This window comes from Gymnoscopelus microlampas, assembly GCF_963454915.1.
Source record: "Gymnoscopelus microlampas genome assembly, chromosome: 4".
Classification (NCBI taxonomy): Eukaryota; Metazoa; Chordata; class Actinopteri; order Myctophiformes; family Myctophidae; genus Gymnoscopelus; species Gymnoscopelus microlampas.
In genome coordinates this window covers 22,242,950-22,261,762 of record NC_139941.1, presented here as the reverse complement: position 1 = coordinate 22,261,762, position 18,813 = coordinate 22,242,950, and the positions used below count along the sequence as shown (strand labels likewise).

At 42.1% G+C, this 18,813-nt stretch overlaps 1 protein-coding gene across 1 annotated transcript in view; it reads right to left on the bottom strand.

Annotated features, from left to right (window-relative positions):
• Window positions 1-18,813, bottom strand: part of rasgrf2b (Ras protein-specific guanine nucleotide-releasing factor 2b) — a gene marked incomplete at its 3' end in the record, with an annotated part of 59,064 nt that overhangs the window by 28,579 nt on the left and 11,672 nt on the right. The window contains exons 2-13 of the mRNA XM_084055445.1: window positions 18,771-18,813; window positions 17,465-17,612; window positions 12,760-12,849; window positions 11,664-11,800; window positions 10,268-10,384; window positions 9,810-9,889; window positions 8,193-8,386; window positions 6,421-6,530; window positions 6,050-6,168; window positions 4,324-4,484; window positions 3,853-3,919; window positions 856-986 (exon numbers count right to left, since the gene is read on the bottom strand). The exon at window positions 18,771-18,813 is cut by the window's right edge and continues 64 nt beyond it. Coding sequence (XP_083911571.1) covers window positions 856-986; window positions 3,853-3,919; window positions 4,324-4,484; window positions 6,050-6,168; window positions 6,421-6,530; window positions 8,193-8,386; window positions 9,810-9,889; window positions 10,268-10,384; window positions 11,664-11,800; window positions 12,760-12,849; window positions 17,465-17,612; window positions 18,771-18,813 — 1,397 coding nt within the window. The remainder of the gene's footprint in view (window positions 1-855; window positions 987-3,852; window positions 3,920-4,323; window positions 4,485-6,049; window positions 6,169-6,420; window positions 6,531-8,192; window positions 8,387-9,809; window positions 9,890-10,267; window positions 10,385-11,663; window positions 11,801-12,759; window positions 12,850-17,464; window positions 17,613-18,770) is intronic.

The window sequence follows — 18,813 nt, the reverse complement described above, 5'->3', positions numbered from 1 at the left end:
ATAGCTATCCATACTGACATAACAGTATCATCATTTATGTATTGATTCATATTTGTATTCATAATCTGATCTAAAGATGTTAATCTAATATAGAGGACAGTGCCCTCTGACATACTGTGGATTCAATGTGTAAAGTAACAAAAAAATGTAATCCTGAAGTAAAGTACAAATATCAAAACATTTAACTTACTGTACAGTACAGTACTAATAAATGCACTTCATTACTTTCCACCACTGGTCATTTATTTTAACCCACATCAAGACAGATTACGCTGTTAATCCCTGGATTTTCTATTGATCTAAACTGATCTAAACAGATTTTCCATTGATCTAAACTGCTCACCACCCACTCAAACCCCACTCACTCTGGGAAGTAAAACAAATAATAATCAAATAATTATTTTCCAAACACTACCTGACCCAACACTGATGAAAACAAAAAATAATATCTGGACGTTTTTGTTTGAAAAAGGATGCCTTGTTTGTTTGGTGTCTCCTGCTGTGTGTGTGTGTGTGTGTGTGTGTGTGTGTGTGTGTGTGCGTGCGTGCGTGCGTGCGTGCGTGCGTGCGTGCGTGCGTGCGTGCGTGCGTGCGTGCGTGCGTGCGTGCGTGCGTGCGTGCGTGCGTGCGCGTGTGTGCGTGCGTGTGGTGTTGAGGGACGCTGCTCTGGGCAGATTGAGAGTCAAAGGTCCCCCCGAGGGAGGGGGGGGACGCGTGCCTCTGTCTGTGTTTACTTCTCACTAAGGCCTCATGGATGCCCGGGGGACATGCCCTCAGTGCCGTCTGTAGACTCTTGTTATTCTGTGTTTCTGCGCGTCAAGGTGTACGTGTGTTTACTGCAGTTTTGTGCGTCACCTGGCTAATGTCGCTGGTCCAGGCGGCCTTCTCCTGCCGAGAGGGAACCAGCAGCACCACGGTGAAAGATGGAGAGTCAGACGGCTCAATTACCAGCTTAAAGTCCAGCTGAGCTTGTCCACTGGTCCTAGCTGTACAGACAGACAGAGTGGTTCACTTACTTTCACAGTGGGTTCATAAGACATGTGCACATACTGTACATCCAAACAGCTCCGTATTGTCACTGTCGGGTGGAAATCTTGTATGTACAAAACTGTTTCTTGAAATGGAAAGAAGAACCGGTGTTCCATTGGATCCAATGTAGATATAATTTAGTCACAAGCTCTTGTTAATACTTTTCATTGGTTAAATATTCATAAAAACCTGCAAAGTGCACAGTCAGACTTAACCACTTTCACTTTCACTCAAAAAAATAATAATTAAATAGCAAAAATAGCTATTCTACAAGCTTGTAGATCAGCTATTTTCCACTTGTTTTGTGTGACACTTCTGTACAAAGAATTAGGGCATTATTTAAAAAAAAGAAAAAAGTTGAATTATGGATATAAGGTTTCTGTCCGACAGCAACGTTGCAATAGATTGGACAGTTGGACAGTCTGTGCACAATATATGAAAAGGAATATAGCACGCACGCACGCACGCACGCACGCACGCACGCACGCACGCACGCACGCACGCACGCACGCACGCACGCACACACACACACACACACACACACACACACACACACACACACACACACACATGCACATACACACTCAAAAACATATAAACACACACAACCGAAGGGGTTAATTAAGTGGACCTGCTATCTTTAGTCCGTGCACCCCTGGGGGCGAAGTTTAAGTGTGCCGTGTGCGGAGAGTGCGCATGTGTTTGTGTGTGGGCGTCCCCATTTCACTGTCTGCTGAGAGCATCCTGGGAGAAACAAATGGCCCAGTGATGTCATAGGATCACAACCTGACATTTACAAGGATGGCCGTGTGATATTTGAAAGGGAACTCGTTTCTCTACACACTTATACTTTGACACCCAATTAACCTGCATGCAGAGGGGGGGGCATAATGGGCCCCGAAAACAGCTGTCTGTGGGTCTACAGCAGTGGTTCTCAAGCTTTTTTTGAGCTCTGGACCACTAGCATATTTCGAACAATTGGACCAGCTCACCCCTCGCAAACAATATATGTATTCCAAAAGAAGGCATAGCACAGTCATGTATAATAACATTAATGATCCTAAAGCCGGCTTTATATGTAATAACATTAATGGTCCTAAAGCCGGATTTACATAAGGTTATATACATACATATTAAAGGTCCTTACACACTGGGAGCATTTATTTTGTGTGATTAATTGAATTGAATGAATTCAAACTGCTGTTTGTTTCATGAGCGTATCCACACAGCACTCACAGAACTGTCCTGTAAGGCACTTTTATTTATATGAATATAAGTTGGCATGGTATACTGCAGAGCTGACGGCAAATTACGCGTTTCGGCGTCAAGCCTTCATCAGCGTTCACACAACACTGATGAAGGCTTGACGCCGAAACGCGTTGCTGTCTGTTCTGCAGTATACCATGTCAACTTATAAATAAATGTGCCTTAAAGGACAGTTCCGTGAGTGCTGGTATTCTCTTAGAGAGATTTATTGTAAAGTTACTTTTCCAAGCCGTGCACCCGATAAGAAAACAGTATTGTTGAAACGAGTTGGAGTCGTGCTCGCACCCTTGATGTAAAGATGTATCCACACAGAACACGAATAATACGTGGCGATGAAGTTACGTGATTTAGTTTTAAAATGAGGTTGATTTTTCACCACAAATAAAAGCATCAACCTTTATGAATTGTTTGTTGTGAAATATTCACGACACATTTTCAGACCTTGTATTTAGTCTTGCGGCAGAAATGACAGAACTCAAGACTAAGCTCACAACACATTGGACATCTGACGCATTGTGAGCTTGTAGATCTGCTATTTTTGGTGTGCGCAACAAAGTACTGTATAACAAGTCCTTAACAGTAAATATTTAATTTCAAGATGTTTTCCCTACACCTATTGGTTCAAATGTTTTCGTAATTTTGATGAATTTATGAAATATTATTTAAACAAATGTTTTAAATAAAACAAAATTTAAATTTATATTTTTAAACATTTTCCCATGGACCACCTGTAATTATGCCATGGACCGCTAGTGTTCCGTGGACCACTGGTTGAGAAACAGTGGTCTACAGCAGGGGATCCCAAACTTTTCGAGAACCAAAAGATAAAATTGGTGTATCCCCGGGAATCAAACTTACAAAACACATCACAACGTGTGTTGTGAACTTGTACATCGGCTATTTTAACTACTATATAAAGATATATTAACTATCTTTTCAAAATTATTTTGAAAAAATAATTAAGAAAACATTTAGGAAACTTACAAAAATATTAGATTGTTTATTGTTTATTGTTTATTGTTTATTAAATGGATCCCCATTAGCTGACGCCTTGGTGACAGCTAATCTTCCTGGGGTCCATAAATATTTACTCACAGCAGTGGTTCTCAACCTGTGGGTCGGGACCCCCAGGGTGGTCCCTGATTGTGCTGGGTCCCCAGATGATTAGCTTAATGTGCAACAGTATAAGTGTATACAGGGTAACTGCACATATCTAAAGTGTCAATTTAACGATTTTTTAAACAATAAAATCATTGCTGTGTCAAAAGTAATCAACAAACTATACTACCAAAAATGATTAAACATTGGCCAAATTGTCAAATATCAAAGGCATAAATTGTGAAAATAGCCGAGCATGTAGATCGGCTATTTTCACAATGGAACCGAGTCAAACTAAATGTAATGCCTCAACTATTACAAGTGCTTGTCAGGGTGGGGGGTACCCAGTTAAAACTATTTTAGGGGTCGCGCCGTGAAAAGGTTGAGAACCACTGGTCTGCAGTGCCAGCATGGAGGACACACACTGAGCCTCTCATAATGTAGGTGCAGTCAACTTACACTCCTCGTCGCTGGTGTCCGCTTCCTCGATGAGAGTGCAATCGATGAGGGACAAAACTCCTCCTTGCTACGAGAGTCAAAGAGCAAATATGCACAAGCTGATAGTTCCTCCACTGACACATTAAAACTGTATAGAAAAAATATATTGTTTCAACTGTATAAAAGCCATTACACGACAATGGTGACAAAACTGGTCCAATACTGCTTCTGTTTGTTTTATATGGATGGAAAAATGTATAATAGGGGGAATATATATACATGTATATACAGTATATATATATATATATATATATATATATATATGTGTGTGTGTGTGTGTGTGTGTGTGTGTGTGTGTGTGTGTGTGTGTGTGTGTGTGTGTGTGTGTGTGTATATATATATATATATATATATATATATAACTTGCAGATGTAATCAGACTTGCAATCAGACTTAAACCTGAAAAGTATGACTGAACTGCTTTACACTCACCTTGAGCAGGTGCAGCTTCCCCCCGGAGCTGCGTGTGCAGATCAGGAAGTGTTTGGTGAACAGGAAGCACTGTCTCTCTCCTTCCTTCTTCAGAGAGAGAGAGCCCAGACGCACCTTACTGAGCTTACCTCGCTCCACTGACGGCAGCTGGATCAGGGAACCTAGAGAAAGAGATTATCAACGAAACACTATTTTATCTTTATTTTAAGATATTGAATTAGCCAGCTTGAGTTCCTCGAATAGCATGCCACAGTCTTTTGGAGAATTGGAGATCAGGGCTGGTCAGATTGACTAACGCTATTAGAGAGGCTTAAATGTTGACCTTAATATTCAACAACCAAGGAACATTCTCTATCCTCTCTGATCATATGACAGTGACCAGACAACACAAGAGGTCTCATTTTGAATCAAACAACTCATTTTACAAAAACATCTACCACTGCATTTATCAAACATGTGTAGGAACTTTGGTTTCTTATTTTCAATTGTACTATCCGCGGCCCAGAAACATCATGTTAACAGAAGCATTCTAGCCAACCATTTATCATCAGCACCCAAGCATGACCAGTACATGAAAATACAGCTGGGCCCATTTCTATAATGCAAGATTGACCATGGTCTAAGTATAAGTCAGTTTTTACCTTTTACCTATCTACAGTATAGTTTCCAAATGCAGGCACTCAGTCAAAACAATTATTTACAATTTTAAGTAAAATGCAATTATATATATAACACATACAGTAATACTTGTGTTGCAGTATTATTGTGTAAAAGATATCTTGAATCACAACTTCCACTTGTATAAATAAAGATCAAATGAAAACAAATATATATAAATATATACTGTATATAACAGAAGGTAATCCTTAGATGTGACTCAGTGCAATTATATTTTACTGACTTAAAATTGTCCTACTGCTACTAGTGATAAGAACATGATGAGTTAGGCTGACTACATGCATATATAATTTATATAATGGCCTGTACTCAAAAGCATGTCTGCAACAAATTATACCACTGTAGTACAGTATGTTATACAGTATCTATCTAGATAGATTTGGAATAGATAGCCCACAGGTATTTGTATAAATTACTCAACAATCAATCTGAGAATGAAGAAAAAACGAAATAGCTATTGATAGTATATCTCTGCTGCTTTGGAGAAGTGGGCAAAAGGTCAATTGTTGTTATTGACCCAACCCGGGCCAGGTCAGCAGGAAATCTGTCTGAATGGGAAGCAGGGCAGACATGCGGTATCTGCTAGGCCTGTCACAATTATTACATAATCGCCTAATCGCAATTCTTTGAGATACTCGCAATTCATTTTGCATAATAGTCATAATCGTTTCTATGTTGAAAAATGTTCATACATTTTCAGAAATAGTGGAAATAGCAGATCGGCTATTTTCACTATTTTGTAACAGATTTCGAGTATAAAATATTAAATATGGTGTATTTTGGATATAATATGAGGCATTATTGTTTTTCGTACATTATTGATTTTCATTATTGGTATCGGTCATTGTCAGTCATTTCTTTGTGTATTTAATTTTTTTGTCATATCTGGTCTAAAAGCCATGATAATCAATTACACATAATACGTAAATTAGAACCAATGATTACACACATACTGTAGCCTTAGCTAGGGAAACGCAAGAATCTGGCTGAGCAGTGCTGAGAACTGATGTGTGCATTTGCTGGAAATGTGCTGAACTGAGTGTCTCACCCTGTCTGACGAAGGTCTGACTAGTGTCCAGTAGAATGTCACAGCCCTCCACGATCATCCTCTCTATGGCAAGGTTCTTACGGATGTTCTCTGTGTCACTCACCTCATCATGCATCACCCTAGCCATACACACACACACACACACACGCGCACACGCGCACACACACACACACACACACACACACACACACACACACACACACACACACACACACACACACACACACACACACACACACACACACACACACACACACACACACACACACACACACACACACACACACACGAAGAACGCAAACAATATATCAGAAAAAGGTGTGTAATGAATCAGAGTGGTTGAATGGTCTGACACAAAGGCCCAGACATACCTGGACAGTTCCTCAAGTTTGGATTTGGCAAATTCAAGACTCTTGCGCTCCACGTGCTCATGTGGCGTGTGTGCCAACAATTCGTGCAGCGTGATGATATAGCGGGGGATCTGTCAGAAGACAGGAGGAGATGGACAGAGAATGGGAGGGGTCAACATGAGGGAAAAGGAAACAAAAAAGTAGAACAATATCACGTCAATGAGGGTCTATTTCATATAAGGTTCTGAAAGACAGAGCAGCGCTGTCCAATGTGTCAAGGAGGGCTGAATATGCAGTATGCATTGTTTTCATAACTAGTACAAACTCTAGCTGCAGCCTTCAACCAGACACTTGGTGAAGCCTGGAATAGTGTTTGTTTTCAGAGGTGGACGAAGTACCCGACCCCAGTACTTGAGTAAGAGTACAGATACTCCTTGGTCAAATTTACTCCACTATAAGTAAAAGTAGCTTAGTCAAAATGTTACTCAAGTAAGAGTAAAAAAGTAATTGCTTTTAAATGTAATCAAGTATTCCAAAGTACATGCTTTGAAAAATATTTAAAGTACAAGTAAAAGTAAAAGTAGAAGTACATTTCTTAATTTTGATATCAATGAATTGATGTAATGTTTTCACAATGAATTTTTAGGACCTTGTAACTCTTGTTTCAGAGAAGTACTGTAACTCTCTGAAACCACCTGCACTGCATGCACTGATGTGCTTGCTTTGTCGTTATACAAAGCCTTCAGAAACACCTATAAAAATATAGAAATGACTGAGGAACCAGAACTAAATACTTTTACTCCTATACACCCATACAAGATGTAACAAAGAGGCGAGCGGAGGGGGAAGCCAGAAACACGGCTAGTGTGAGAGCAGAAGTTAGGCCAATTGCATTTTAGGGAAGAAAAAAAACAGCCAACCTAAAGGCCAAACTGCACCAATGCAACTAGTCGCAACTCCTTGCAACAAAACTGTTTTAAGGTCAACCACACCGATGCAACTCCTTGCAACTGCCATTGGGGTTAATGGTTGCAAGTAGTTGCAAGTAGTTGCATGTTGCAAGGAGTTGCATGGCGATCGAAACATTGTTGTGAATGTGGAGTGGGCTTAAAAGTACTCAGTACTTTATAGCCTTCCTAGAAATATACTCGAGTAAAAGTAAAATATTTGTATTGGAAATGTACTCAAGTGAGAGTAATACGTATCAAAAAAATCTAATACTCAAGTAAAGTACAGATCCTCAGAATCTGTACTCAAGTACAGTACTCAAGTACATTTACTCCGTTACTGTCCACCATTGTTTGTTTTGCATATGATTGGACACCGTTGTCATATTTTGATTCTTGGTCAGGTACCATTGGTGTCCAGTTGCTGATGCCAAGGGTAACCTTTTGCGTATTATGTTGAAACCGAAGGATTGTGGTTCATGTTGACTCAATGTGCAGTTCTGACTTAATAGTTTGGTACAGTTCTTTTGCTTACGGTCATGGTAAGGTTTTGGGGGTAGGGTTAATGTTAGGGTAAGAGTTTGGGCTAGGAAGTTTATGGTAAGTGTTTGGTGTACAGTTAGGTTCAGGGTAAGGGTTAGTTTCCACTTGTCGCCACGGTACAAGAATAGTGGCATAAACATGTGGACACCACTGGTACCTGACCAAGCGTAAAATATGTGACCAATGACCATATTTACATGGACATTTTTCTCTAACTTCATACTTGGGGCTGGGACACCCCCTAACTTCATACAACCCCAAAGTATGAAGTTAGGTCAAATGAAAGTAGATGTTGTTTCCAACCTGGAACATGGGGTATGTGAGGAAGGTCTCCAGCATCCGTCCCTCACAGGCGGCGTTGGATTCATACTGTTTCAGCAGCTTGTCAAAGTCTCTGTTCTGCTTACAGTTGGCTAACACTTGCAGGCTGTACTGGTGGTTACGCACAAACTCCTGGTAGATGTTCAGCATTGGCAGCAGGATGTCAAATAAGTCAGCTGTATGCAAGAAACACACACATTACACAAGCACACATACCGTAAACTGTGCACATGCACAACCACTTGGGTTCACACCGAGGTCGCCCCAAATTGGAAACCAAACATCTACGGCTCATTCAAAGGGGAATGCCTCCTAGCCGCAGGAGATATTAGGCTTCTGGGCATCAGGCAGGGCTACTCTGCTACACACACTAGTGCACACATTCAGACACATGCACAAAGGAAACACAAGTGCTACCTATGAGTGATCACAGTGTTTCCTGGCATGAAAAGCCACTCACAACATGAACATGAGGGATAGGGATATTACCATACATGATGAATATATGATCCATGTCTACACTAAGAAACCACCCAAATCACCAGTCACCATACTGTCCCATCCATCGGTGGAATTAAAGATAGGCCAAGGCCTCCCTATGTATCCACCAAAAAGGAAATCATTTGAATTTTTGAAAACACTGCCTTAAGGTAGCATGGACAGGCATTGAGAGATTAGCAGTGTTTCACAGCGAACCTTTCCTGCATACACTTGAATGACCTCAAAACTACACCAGAACAAACAATGACAACACTTAAATCATGAGGAGAATACTTCAAGTGCAGGTTAGAGTATGTTAGGGTATAAGCAGGCATTGTCATTATTATCATGTCATTTTCCCAGACATACAAAGAGTACTAAGCATTATGTGCATATACTGTAGACCACAGGCCTAACACCGTAGTGTGTTCAGCTAAGCGTCACACAGCCAAGCTAATCTAAGGGAGGAAATCAGTTGAGAGGGAAGTGTTTAATCACTAGACCTTCGCTCCCTCTCTCTGTCCCTCCCTCTCCATCTCTCTTTCTCTCCCTCTCTCTGAACACGTCACATATAATTTGCCTCTTTGTCTTTCAACAATCCACCCTGCAGCAGTCTGTCTCCTAGGTGATGCTTATCTGTTATGCCGAGGGGGGTGGGTGAAATGATGGCATGCCTTTGTGTTTTGGTGGGTCATTGTCGGATTGTCGGTCAAGAACATGTGTGCATGTCGCAGAACGAGATAGGAAGTGACAAAGAGTCAGATTCCATTCAAGCGTATAGCTTGTGTGACATGGAGGCAGTAAGACATCAAGACACCTGTTTGAATGAGAGGCTCTACAGGTCCACACAGTGATGTCATTGTTGAATCAGCAGGCAACAGCTTGCGTGGAGCAGCGTGTGATGGAGTGGGATTGGGAGGGGGGGTTGGGGCGTTGCAGAGTGTTTGTACAGACTGATGCCCGATTTATACTCATTTGCATGCCGGGGTCGCACATCGAAATAGCAGATTTACAAGTTCACAACGCGTGGCACTATGACGCGCTGTCGCACACAACTAAGTATAACTCAGGCTTGATTGTCTGCATGTGAATGTTGTGTGCAGTGTGACAGTAGCTTACCCAGCACCAGAGTTGGCCAGTTGGCTATCCGAGCCTTAAGGCCTTGGTGGAAAATCTCATGTAGGAACATGATGGTCTCGCTGTGGACACAGCAGATAGCACATACAAACACACAATGAGAAGAAGGCAGAAGAGTCCACAGTGAGGATGAGCGGCGGCCTGGTGGCTCGGCAACTTACTGCACATACGTACAAACACAATCACATTGTCCTGAGTCTGGAGGCCTTAACTCTGATTTATACTTTGTCACACACCACAAATTCACAATACGCTGTGGCATGAAAGAAAAACATACACACAGACGCACGCACGCGCACACACAAACGCACACGCACACACACACACACACACACACACACACACACACACACACACACACACACACACACACACACACACACACACACACACACAAACACAGACACAGACAGAGCCCCACACTGCAAAGTACTGCACACCTGTTGAGGAAGATACTGCTGACATCGTCATGGCTGATGGGGGGTTTCTTGGAGCTGGCAGCCATCCTCAGTGGTCTGAGGAAACAGTTGACCAGGATATAGAGCTGGTGGACATACCTGCAACACACACACACATGCACACACGCACACACGGACACACACACATACACACACACACACACACACACACACACACACACAGACAGACACACACACACACACACACACACACACACACGCACGCAAGGATGAACAAAATTACGCTGACGGTGGGTTCAATGAGCATTAGTATGCAACTAAATGGCATCAAGTCAACTCAAGCGAGGCGAACCCCAAAAATTACTTATTTTCTATCAATTACACACCCCATGAAGCCTTGAATTTTTGTTTTGGTCGCATACCCGAGCCAATAATTTGATTACCGGCAGAGACTACCGTTTCCAGAATACAAAATATACTAGAAACGGTGCAAATTACCATCAAAATGAAATAATACGTGACCAAAACAAAATGAAATCACTTGGTTTTGTTTGGTTACCTTTCTCTAACTATCTGGTTAATCTACTGTAGCTGATTGAACCATTGTGTCCAACTTAAGCTAATAGCAATGAGGAAATCTGAACCAGACAGGTGCTGGGCCTGGGATGGAATGCAAGGGTTGCATTCCATGCAAGAGTTGGGTTGCTGGTTTAAATTTTGGCTGGCCGTGTCTGTGAACAATATTATTTGAGAATGGGTGCATGAATTTTAATGAAACTTGACAGCATTGATCAGTAGGCTGCCCTGAATAAATTGTTTTGGTGAAACGGTCAAAGGTAACGGTCCCAATCAAGGTGGAAGGTAAAAAATATATGAATCAAACATACTATCTCAGTAACGGACAGGCGTAGAACAAGAGATGCTGGTGCTGGCAGCAGCATCCATCCAAGGGGAGCTTTTCTTTTTCTTTCTCTATTGTGTTTGTCTTATCTTACCGCAACATCCTCAAAATATTTCAAATGTCTCCTGATATGATATGTTATTAAGTTAGCTAGGTACGTAATTAATCAAGAGTGGAATTTCACTATTACTGTTGTTAATTCACTTAATTATCACAATTCACATGTGATATTTCTGTCTTATATAACAATCTGTCTAATATTCACTTTCATGGAACAAAAACAAATGAAACATTTAAAACAATACATCACAGACGCTCAATAAAGCACATTTGAAAGAGCAGTCACTTGATTTAGACTCCAGGCAAGTGATCGATAAAGAGCCTGCGAGACCAATGCACTCACTGCACTATGATCATCTATTTAAAGTCTCCATTTTAACAAGCCCTGACAAACTCTCTGCTGTTCATTGTATGGTGAGTGTGTAGGTGTACTGTACTGTAGCTATTTGCACACACTCAGTCTCTGCCTCCACCATGTTGAAGACAATCTGGTTCCTCTTCCTCATGCTCTCAGCGTGAGGAGAACAAATGTAGTCTTGAACAATGATCTTCCACTTTCTGCGACAGAGCCAGCCCCGCATGAAACTCTGCACCTGAACAGTTACACACAAGAAGGTACTAGTCAGGTTATATTTATTAAACACACACACACACACACACACACACACACACACACACACACACACACACACACACACACACACACACACACACACACACACACACACACAAGCTAGGGCATTAACAGAATAATCAAATATTCGAATATTCGACTATCAAACCACTATTCGACCACACATCAAAGTCGATTATTCTTTTAAAAATCACACCCAGTGTGAAGTGGGCGGTGTGTGGTCATCACAACATGACTCACTTTAAAAAAAGGATGAATTACTTTTTTTAAAGTCCATACTGCTATTCATAGGGCTGCACATGTGTCATGTGTTTCGCTAGCCAATCACAGTCCTGAATTTGCAAAGTCAGCCAATCACATTACAGTTAGTGGTGATGACACTAGCTGTAATGTGATTGGCTGACTTTGCAAAAGTATCGATTTGCATTAACAATGGAAGGGTTAGGGGGTATACAAATCTTTTGGTCGGTGTCCAAAACTCACTTATAGGGGGCGGCTACACCGCCCCAAAAAAAGGAAAGTGGCTTTTCTACAGCAGACACAGAGCTGTGAGCTCTGGTGTTGGTAGTTTTCCTAATCCATTCATGGTTGATTGTTGTCAAATCATTACATACTGTATGTGAGGTTGTGGCCTAGGGCTGTCCCCTAAAAGTCGACACGTCGGGCGAGGAGCCTGATGTCGACTCGCATTCCTTGAGTCGAGTCGTCAATGCCATTGGCCAAAAACAAATAATTTTAATAATCAAATCGATCAATCGAATATTCGAATACTTATAGGTCGAATAAGTCGAATGATAAAAATCACTATTCATGAATGCCCTAACACGCACACGCACACGCACACGCACACGCACACGCACACGCACACGCACACGCACACATATGAAGAAAGCAACTGATACAAGTCCGCTCATGTACCTTTTTAATCTTTTTGATATCTGGGTCTTCCTCCTCTTGACTGACATGGTACGGACGCATTCGCTCCTTGGTCTTGTTCAGGGCTATGATCTTTGAAGAGAGATATAAACTCATGTCAGTGGAATGATGCTGTAGTTGCACTTCAATGATGCACTTCTATTTACCCAAAGCAGTGCGTGTTCGTGAATGGTGTTGTTAGACGGAATGGTAATTTTAAGCCGGTTTGGACCACAAGTCATGACAAGGAGGCCAATTCTATTCCTACATGGACTGAAGATCATTTCTCTACATATACTGTAGGAAGTGTGTGTACAGTGGATAGTGGGCGGTTTCCACGCAAGATAAGCATCATGCTTCCTCATCATAATCAATCTCATGCCTTCATTCACACACACACACACACACACACACACACACACACACACACACACACACACACACACACACACACACACACACACACACACACACACACACACACACACACACACACACACACACACACACATATACACACACACACTCTCACTCACTCACTCACTCACTCACTCACTCACTCACTCACTCACTCACTCACTCACTCACTCACTCACTCACTCACTGAGAGAGAGAGAGAGAGAGAGAGAGAGAGAGAGAGAGAGAGAGAGAGAGAGGAGGAGATCATAAACCACAATTGTGCGTTATCAGTTTGTGACAGAGTAGGCAAATTAAGTCTAGCATGTGTTTGTGGCTGGATGGGGTTGATCTGGGAAGGGCAGTGCTGCCACAGAGATTCTTAAAAAACCTTCAATGACCTCCACTCTATTGTAAGACACATAAGGTGCTGTCAAGTGAGCTGTGGCTCTTTTCACAATGTCAAACTTGTTGAGTTGTTGGAACATCCATATCAGAACATGAAAATGCCATGCAATGTGTTTTACACCTGCTCTTTCCAGCAAGGACAGCTCTTTCCTCAGGCAATATAATTTCAGCCTTCAATATAAACTATGTATATTTACTGTGCATGTGACATAGAAAAAAAGAAAAGCCATCCACCCATGACTAACTTGGAATACTCAGAACTGGAGCAAATATGTGCCACATGAAATATTATGCAGAACAAAGGCCACTTGAAATAGCATTAGGAAAACCAGTTTAAACACTCCACTCTTTTTATTGCCTTGAAACCCTAGCACTAAATAATAGAAAACCCTTTATAAAAATGATTGAGGTGAGCCGATGATCTTCCACTTCCTGCGACAGAGCCAGCTCCGCTGAAACTCTGCACCTGAACAGCTTCACACAAGAAAGTGCTAGTCAGGTTACATAGAAACCTCTTAAAGGAGGAGTTCACCAAAAAAATGACTTATTTTCTATCAATTGCACACCCTATGAAGCCTTGAATCCATGGATTCTTTCTTGTTTTTGTCGCATTCTTAAGCTAATAATTTGATTCCCGTCTCCTACCGGCTAATGTATCCGGTAGGAGACACAAAGTATTATTTGTGTCTCCTACCGGAAATACACACGGTCATCAAATTATTGTCTTAGGAATGCCACAAAAACAAAAATAAATCCATGAAATCAAGGCTTCATGGGGTGTGTAATTGATAGAAAATAAGTAATTCTTTGGGTGAACTCCTCCTTTAATTCCATATTCTAACTTTTTGTGTTTTTCCCGCAAATTTGTGCTATACTTGATATATCTGTGACACAGATACTACAGTGACGCACAAAAGAACCAAAAGTGGCAGATCCACCAGCAGATCTGTTTTGATACTTTTGAATTTGAATCCTGAAAAGTTTTGGACATACCGTATGAGGTTTCCACCTCACAGACACAATAAGTATTGAACACGCACACACTCGCAAGCGCACGCACAGGTACACACACACACACACACACACACACACACACACACACACACACACACACACACACACACACACACACACACACACACACACACACACACACACACACACCAAATCCAACTCATATCAGCCAGGTTTCCTTGGTAACTCCAGCTTCCTTTGCAGAAGATACGGAAGCAGCAGAGGTTAAGAGGAACGCTATGTTCCAACTGTTGCCTTGTGTGTTCTATCCTGGGGCTCTGATCACACGGCGCTGTTTCATTCAATTCAATAAAAAAAATAAAACTTTATTTATCCCCAGGGGGAAACTCCCAGCCAGTAATGTGAAAGATGAAACAAAAGCTGTGTTCAGCCTCACAACTCTCTGCCTTTCCTCATTCACTCACTGCATCACTCGAATGGCCACAAAGAACACATTGTCACTGGCTGCTACAGTTTGTAGTTAGGTTTCATTATTCATGATCAGAGAGAAACAAACATGTGTGTGTGCGCGCGCACACACACACACACACACACACACACACACACACACACACACACACACACACACACACACGCACACACGCACACACGCACACACGCACGCACACACACACACGCACACACACACACACACACACACGACACACACACGACACACACATGACACACACACGCACACACACACGCACACACACATATATGCACACACAAAGTGTGTTTTAATGAGAAGGCTCAACACTGGTGCTCGAACTCTAATCCTTTATTCATGAATAACCCCATTACACAAGCAGATGTGTCCTAATGTGAAATATCCGTTGTTGCTTCATTATCAGCATCGAACATCACATCCTGGCAATGAGGTACAGGCGCGCCGTGGAGCAGGGCATGTATATGCCACACTTGTTGCTCTGAGATTTACAGTACTCCCCAATGCAAACAGGGTAAGTGCCTTCACCCATAACAAAGGGTATTGTTATTCTTTCTTTCCTACACTTAACACACCAAAATAAATCCTACACATAAAAAAGCCGCAAGTAGCTGGCATGAAGCTGAGGGGCAGAACATTGGCAATGACAATAGAGCCGTGATTTAAGAAGATGTCATCAAGTTGGCCCAGCAAAGCGAGCAGCTTCCCCCTAGAGCCAAACAGCTGCATGGCCCAGAATTCAATCTCTATTAACCACCTGTACATTATAAATGAATCCGTGATGGCTTCTGGCAACCTATTTACAGCGAGAAAAACCCTGGGAGAGTTATGCTAGAGCAAGTACATCAGGCTATTATCTCCTCATGATTCCAAATAGGTATCACTTCCCATCCAATGCATCTACCGCTGTCTCACAGCATGTGAGCAACTTGTCCCTCACAGCCAATCAAATTGTCAGAGCATCCTGAAGTAATTCTGATACCACAGTGCAATAATAAGTACGCACACTCTCTCTCTCTCTCACACACACACACACACACACACACACACACACACACACACACACACACACACACACACACACACACACACACACACACACACACACACACACACACACAGACAGACAGAAGCTATAGTATCTAGTTTCTGCAGGCTTAATCTCAGGTGTCCAACTCTTACTCATTATAAGCTCAGTGTTTCATACAAGAAAGCAGAGCCTTGATTGAATTAACATAAACCTGCTGTCAGCGTGTGTACTATGTGTGTGCTTGTGTGTGTTTGTGTGTGTGTTGAAGTAATGTAATCAGTTCTGATTAATGATTATATAGAGGCTGGTAGTGCGTGTGTTCATGGGATTGTGTGCTTGTGCACGCGTGCGTGTGCGGGAGTGCGTGTGTGTGTGTGTGTGTGTGGTGCCTGTGAGGTGCAGTTCTGATTTATCTCACTGCTGTGATGGCCAAGTGGCCAACGCGCTGTGCTCCATAAGCATAGCGGTTTGGTAGGTGATTTTAAAGGGTGCCAATGGGCTGTCTCTATTGAGCCAGGCCTCCTACACTCTGAGGTGACTGATTGCTGTTCTCGCCCACTCATCAGTAGCCACAGGGCTACCATAAACACACACACAGACGCACAGACGAACAGGCTCACGCACAGGCTCACGCACGCGCACGCACACACACACACACACACACACACACACACACACACACACGCACGCACACGCACACGCACACGCACGCACACAAACACATGTATACATTATACAGTACATGTGGTTCTGTTCTTATCGCTGCATGATTTGTGGCACAAGACTGATCTGCATGGACCTCTACATGTGCGCAGATGTGTGCATTTGTGTGCGCGCACGCGCGTGTGTGCGCACGTGTGCATGTAACAGCTGCTGGTTGCGTGTAGAGGCGTCATTGCCAAGGAGACAAGAGCAAGCTGCCAGAAAGCAGGAAGAGAGTGTGCATACTGCAGTGATGCTCAAAGTGGGGTCTGGGGAGAGGGGCACCCCCAGGGGTCTTTGAGGGAGTTCCAGGGCGTCCCCAGCAGAATCAGTTAACATAGCGTCAAAATCTGCTCAACCACCAACCTAAGCCAATAATTTGATTACTGGCGGAAAGATGCTTATGTATCCAGTATAGGAGACTCAAAGGAGACTCCTACCGGAGAGACCGCTGGTCATCAAATTATTGGATTAGGAATGCGACAAAAATCTCGATGAATTCAATGCCTCATGGGGTGTGTAATTGATAGAAAATATGTTGTTGTTTTTTGGGTGAACTACTCCTTTAAAACAGAATCTGGAATATTTTCTGAAACATTTTAACAACACAAATCATGTACGGGGATCACTGGCACGATATTTTCAGATGGGGTTCCGTGGTCAAATACATACATTAGAAAAACTGTTTGAGAACTAGTGGCGTGCTGTACCTCCGCTTTCAGCCTCTCAATCTCTGTGTCCTGGTCCTCCAGTTGCGTGCGGAGCTGGTTGGCTGCCACCTTCTCCGTCTCCACTATCTGGACGAGGTGGATGTACTTCTGCATCAGCACCTCACGCTCAATGATGATGTCGGAATAACTGAAAGAATAAATAGATGAGTACCCAGAACAAATGTGCTCCGTCTCATTATTGTTCTTAATCCATTAAGATCTGGGACGCATCTGTGTCATTTTTTGATTTGAGCTAAAAAGCATTATTTTATACTTTGGCTATTCAAAAATAGCAGATCTGCTATTTTTGAAAAATTTAGATTTTTTTTGCAAATCTTTGAATATATATATTTTTAAAGCGAACATTTGTAACTCAAATCTTTGCTTCCGGGGGTCCCTGGAACAATATATTTTGAGATGGGGGTGCGTGGCCAAATACATATACATTTTGGGGTCCTTGACATTAAAAAGTTTGAAAACCACTAACAGCAACATACGTTTTTTTCAAAAAAATGTTTTAAAAGACATTTGTAGAAACGGAACCTCAGGTCTTAATGGGTTAATCAGGCCCTGTACAGTTGTGTCTTTGCGGTACTACATTGCTCTCTCTGCACTCCACTTACAGTATGTAACGGTTTATCTTGTTTATTCTCTACAGCAGTGGTTTTCAACCTTTTTCATGCCAAGGACCCCTAAATTGATATACATTTGGCCGTGGACCCCCATTTGAAAATGTTTTGTGCCAGGGACCCCCAGAAGCGAAGATATCAGTTAATTTTCGCTTTAAAAAATATAAATATCCAAAGACATGCACACCTTTTCAAGGTTTTTCAAAAATAGCAGATCTACAAGCTCATAGTGCGGCACTCGGTGCTGCGCTATGAGCTTGTATATCTGCTATTTTTGAATAGCCAAAACTAAGTGGTTAAAAATTATTGTGACGCTAATTTTGCTAATTTAGCTGGGGACCCCCTGGTACTCCCTCAAGGACCACTGGTGGTCCCCGGACCACTGGTTGAAAACCACTGCTCTACAGTTACCTTGATGATTACTCTGCTTATTCTGATTTCGCACTTGTACTGTAAATCACTCTGTATAAATTGTAAATTGTACTTGTAACAAGGCTTGATTTGATTTGATTTATTTAGACGTCATGTTTAAAAGAAAAACACGTAGCATACATGCTTTTCACAAAAATAAAACGTCAAGGAGGAAACACAATAAAGTCAAAGACTCAAATCTATTGCGGTCCTTGTTCTTGGCCAAACAAAACATAACAACAAAGAACAGGCAAGCTAAAGTATACCTGGCCTGCTGTATGGCCTCCACCCATTCATCACACTCGTTCT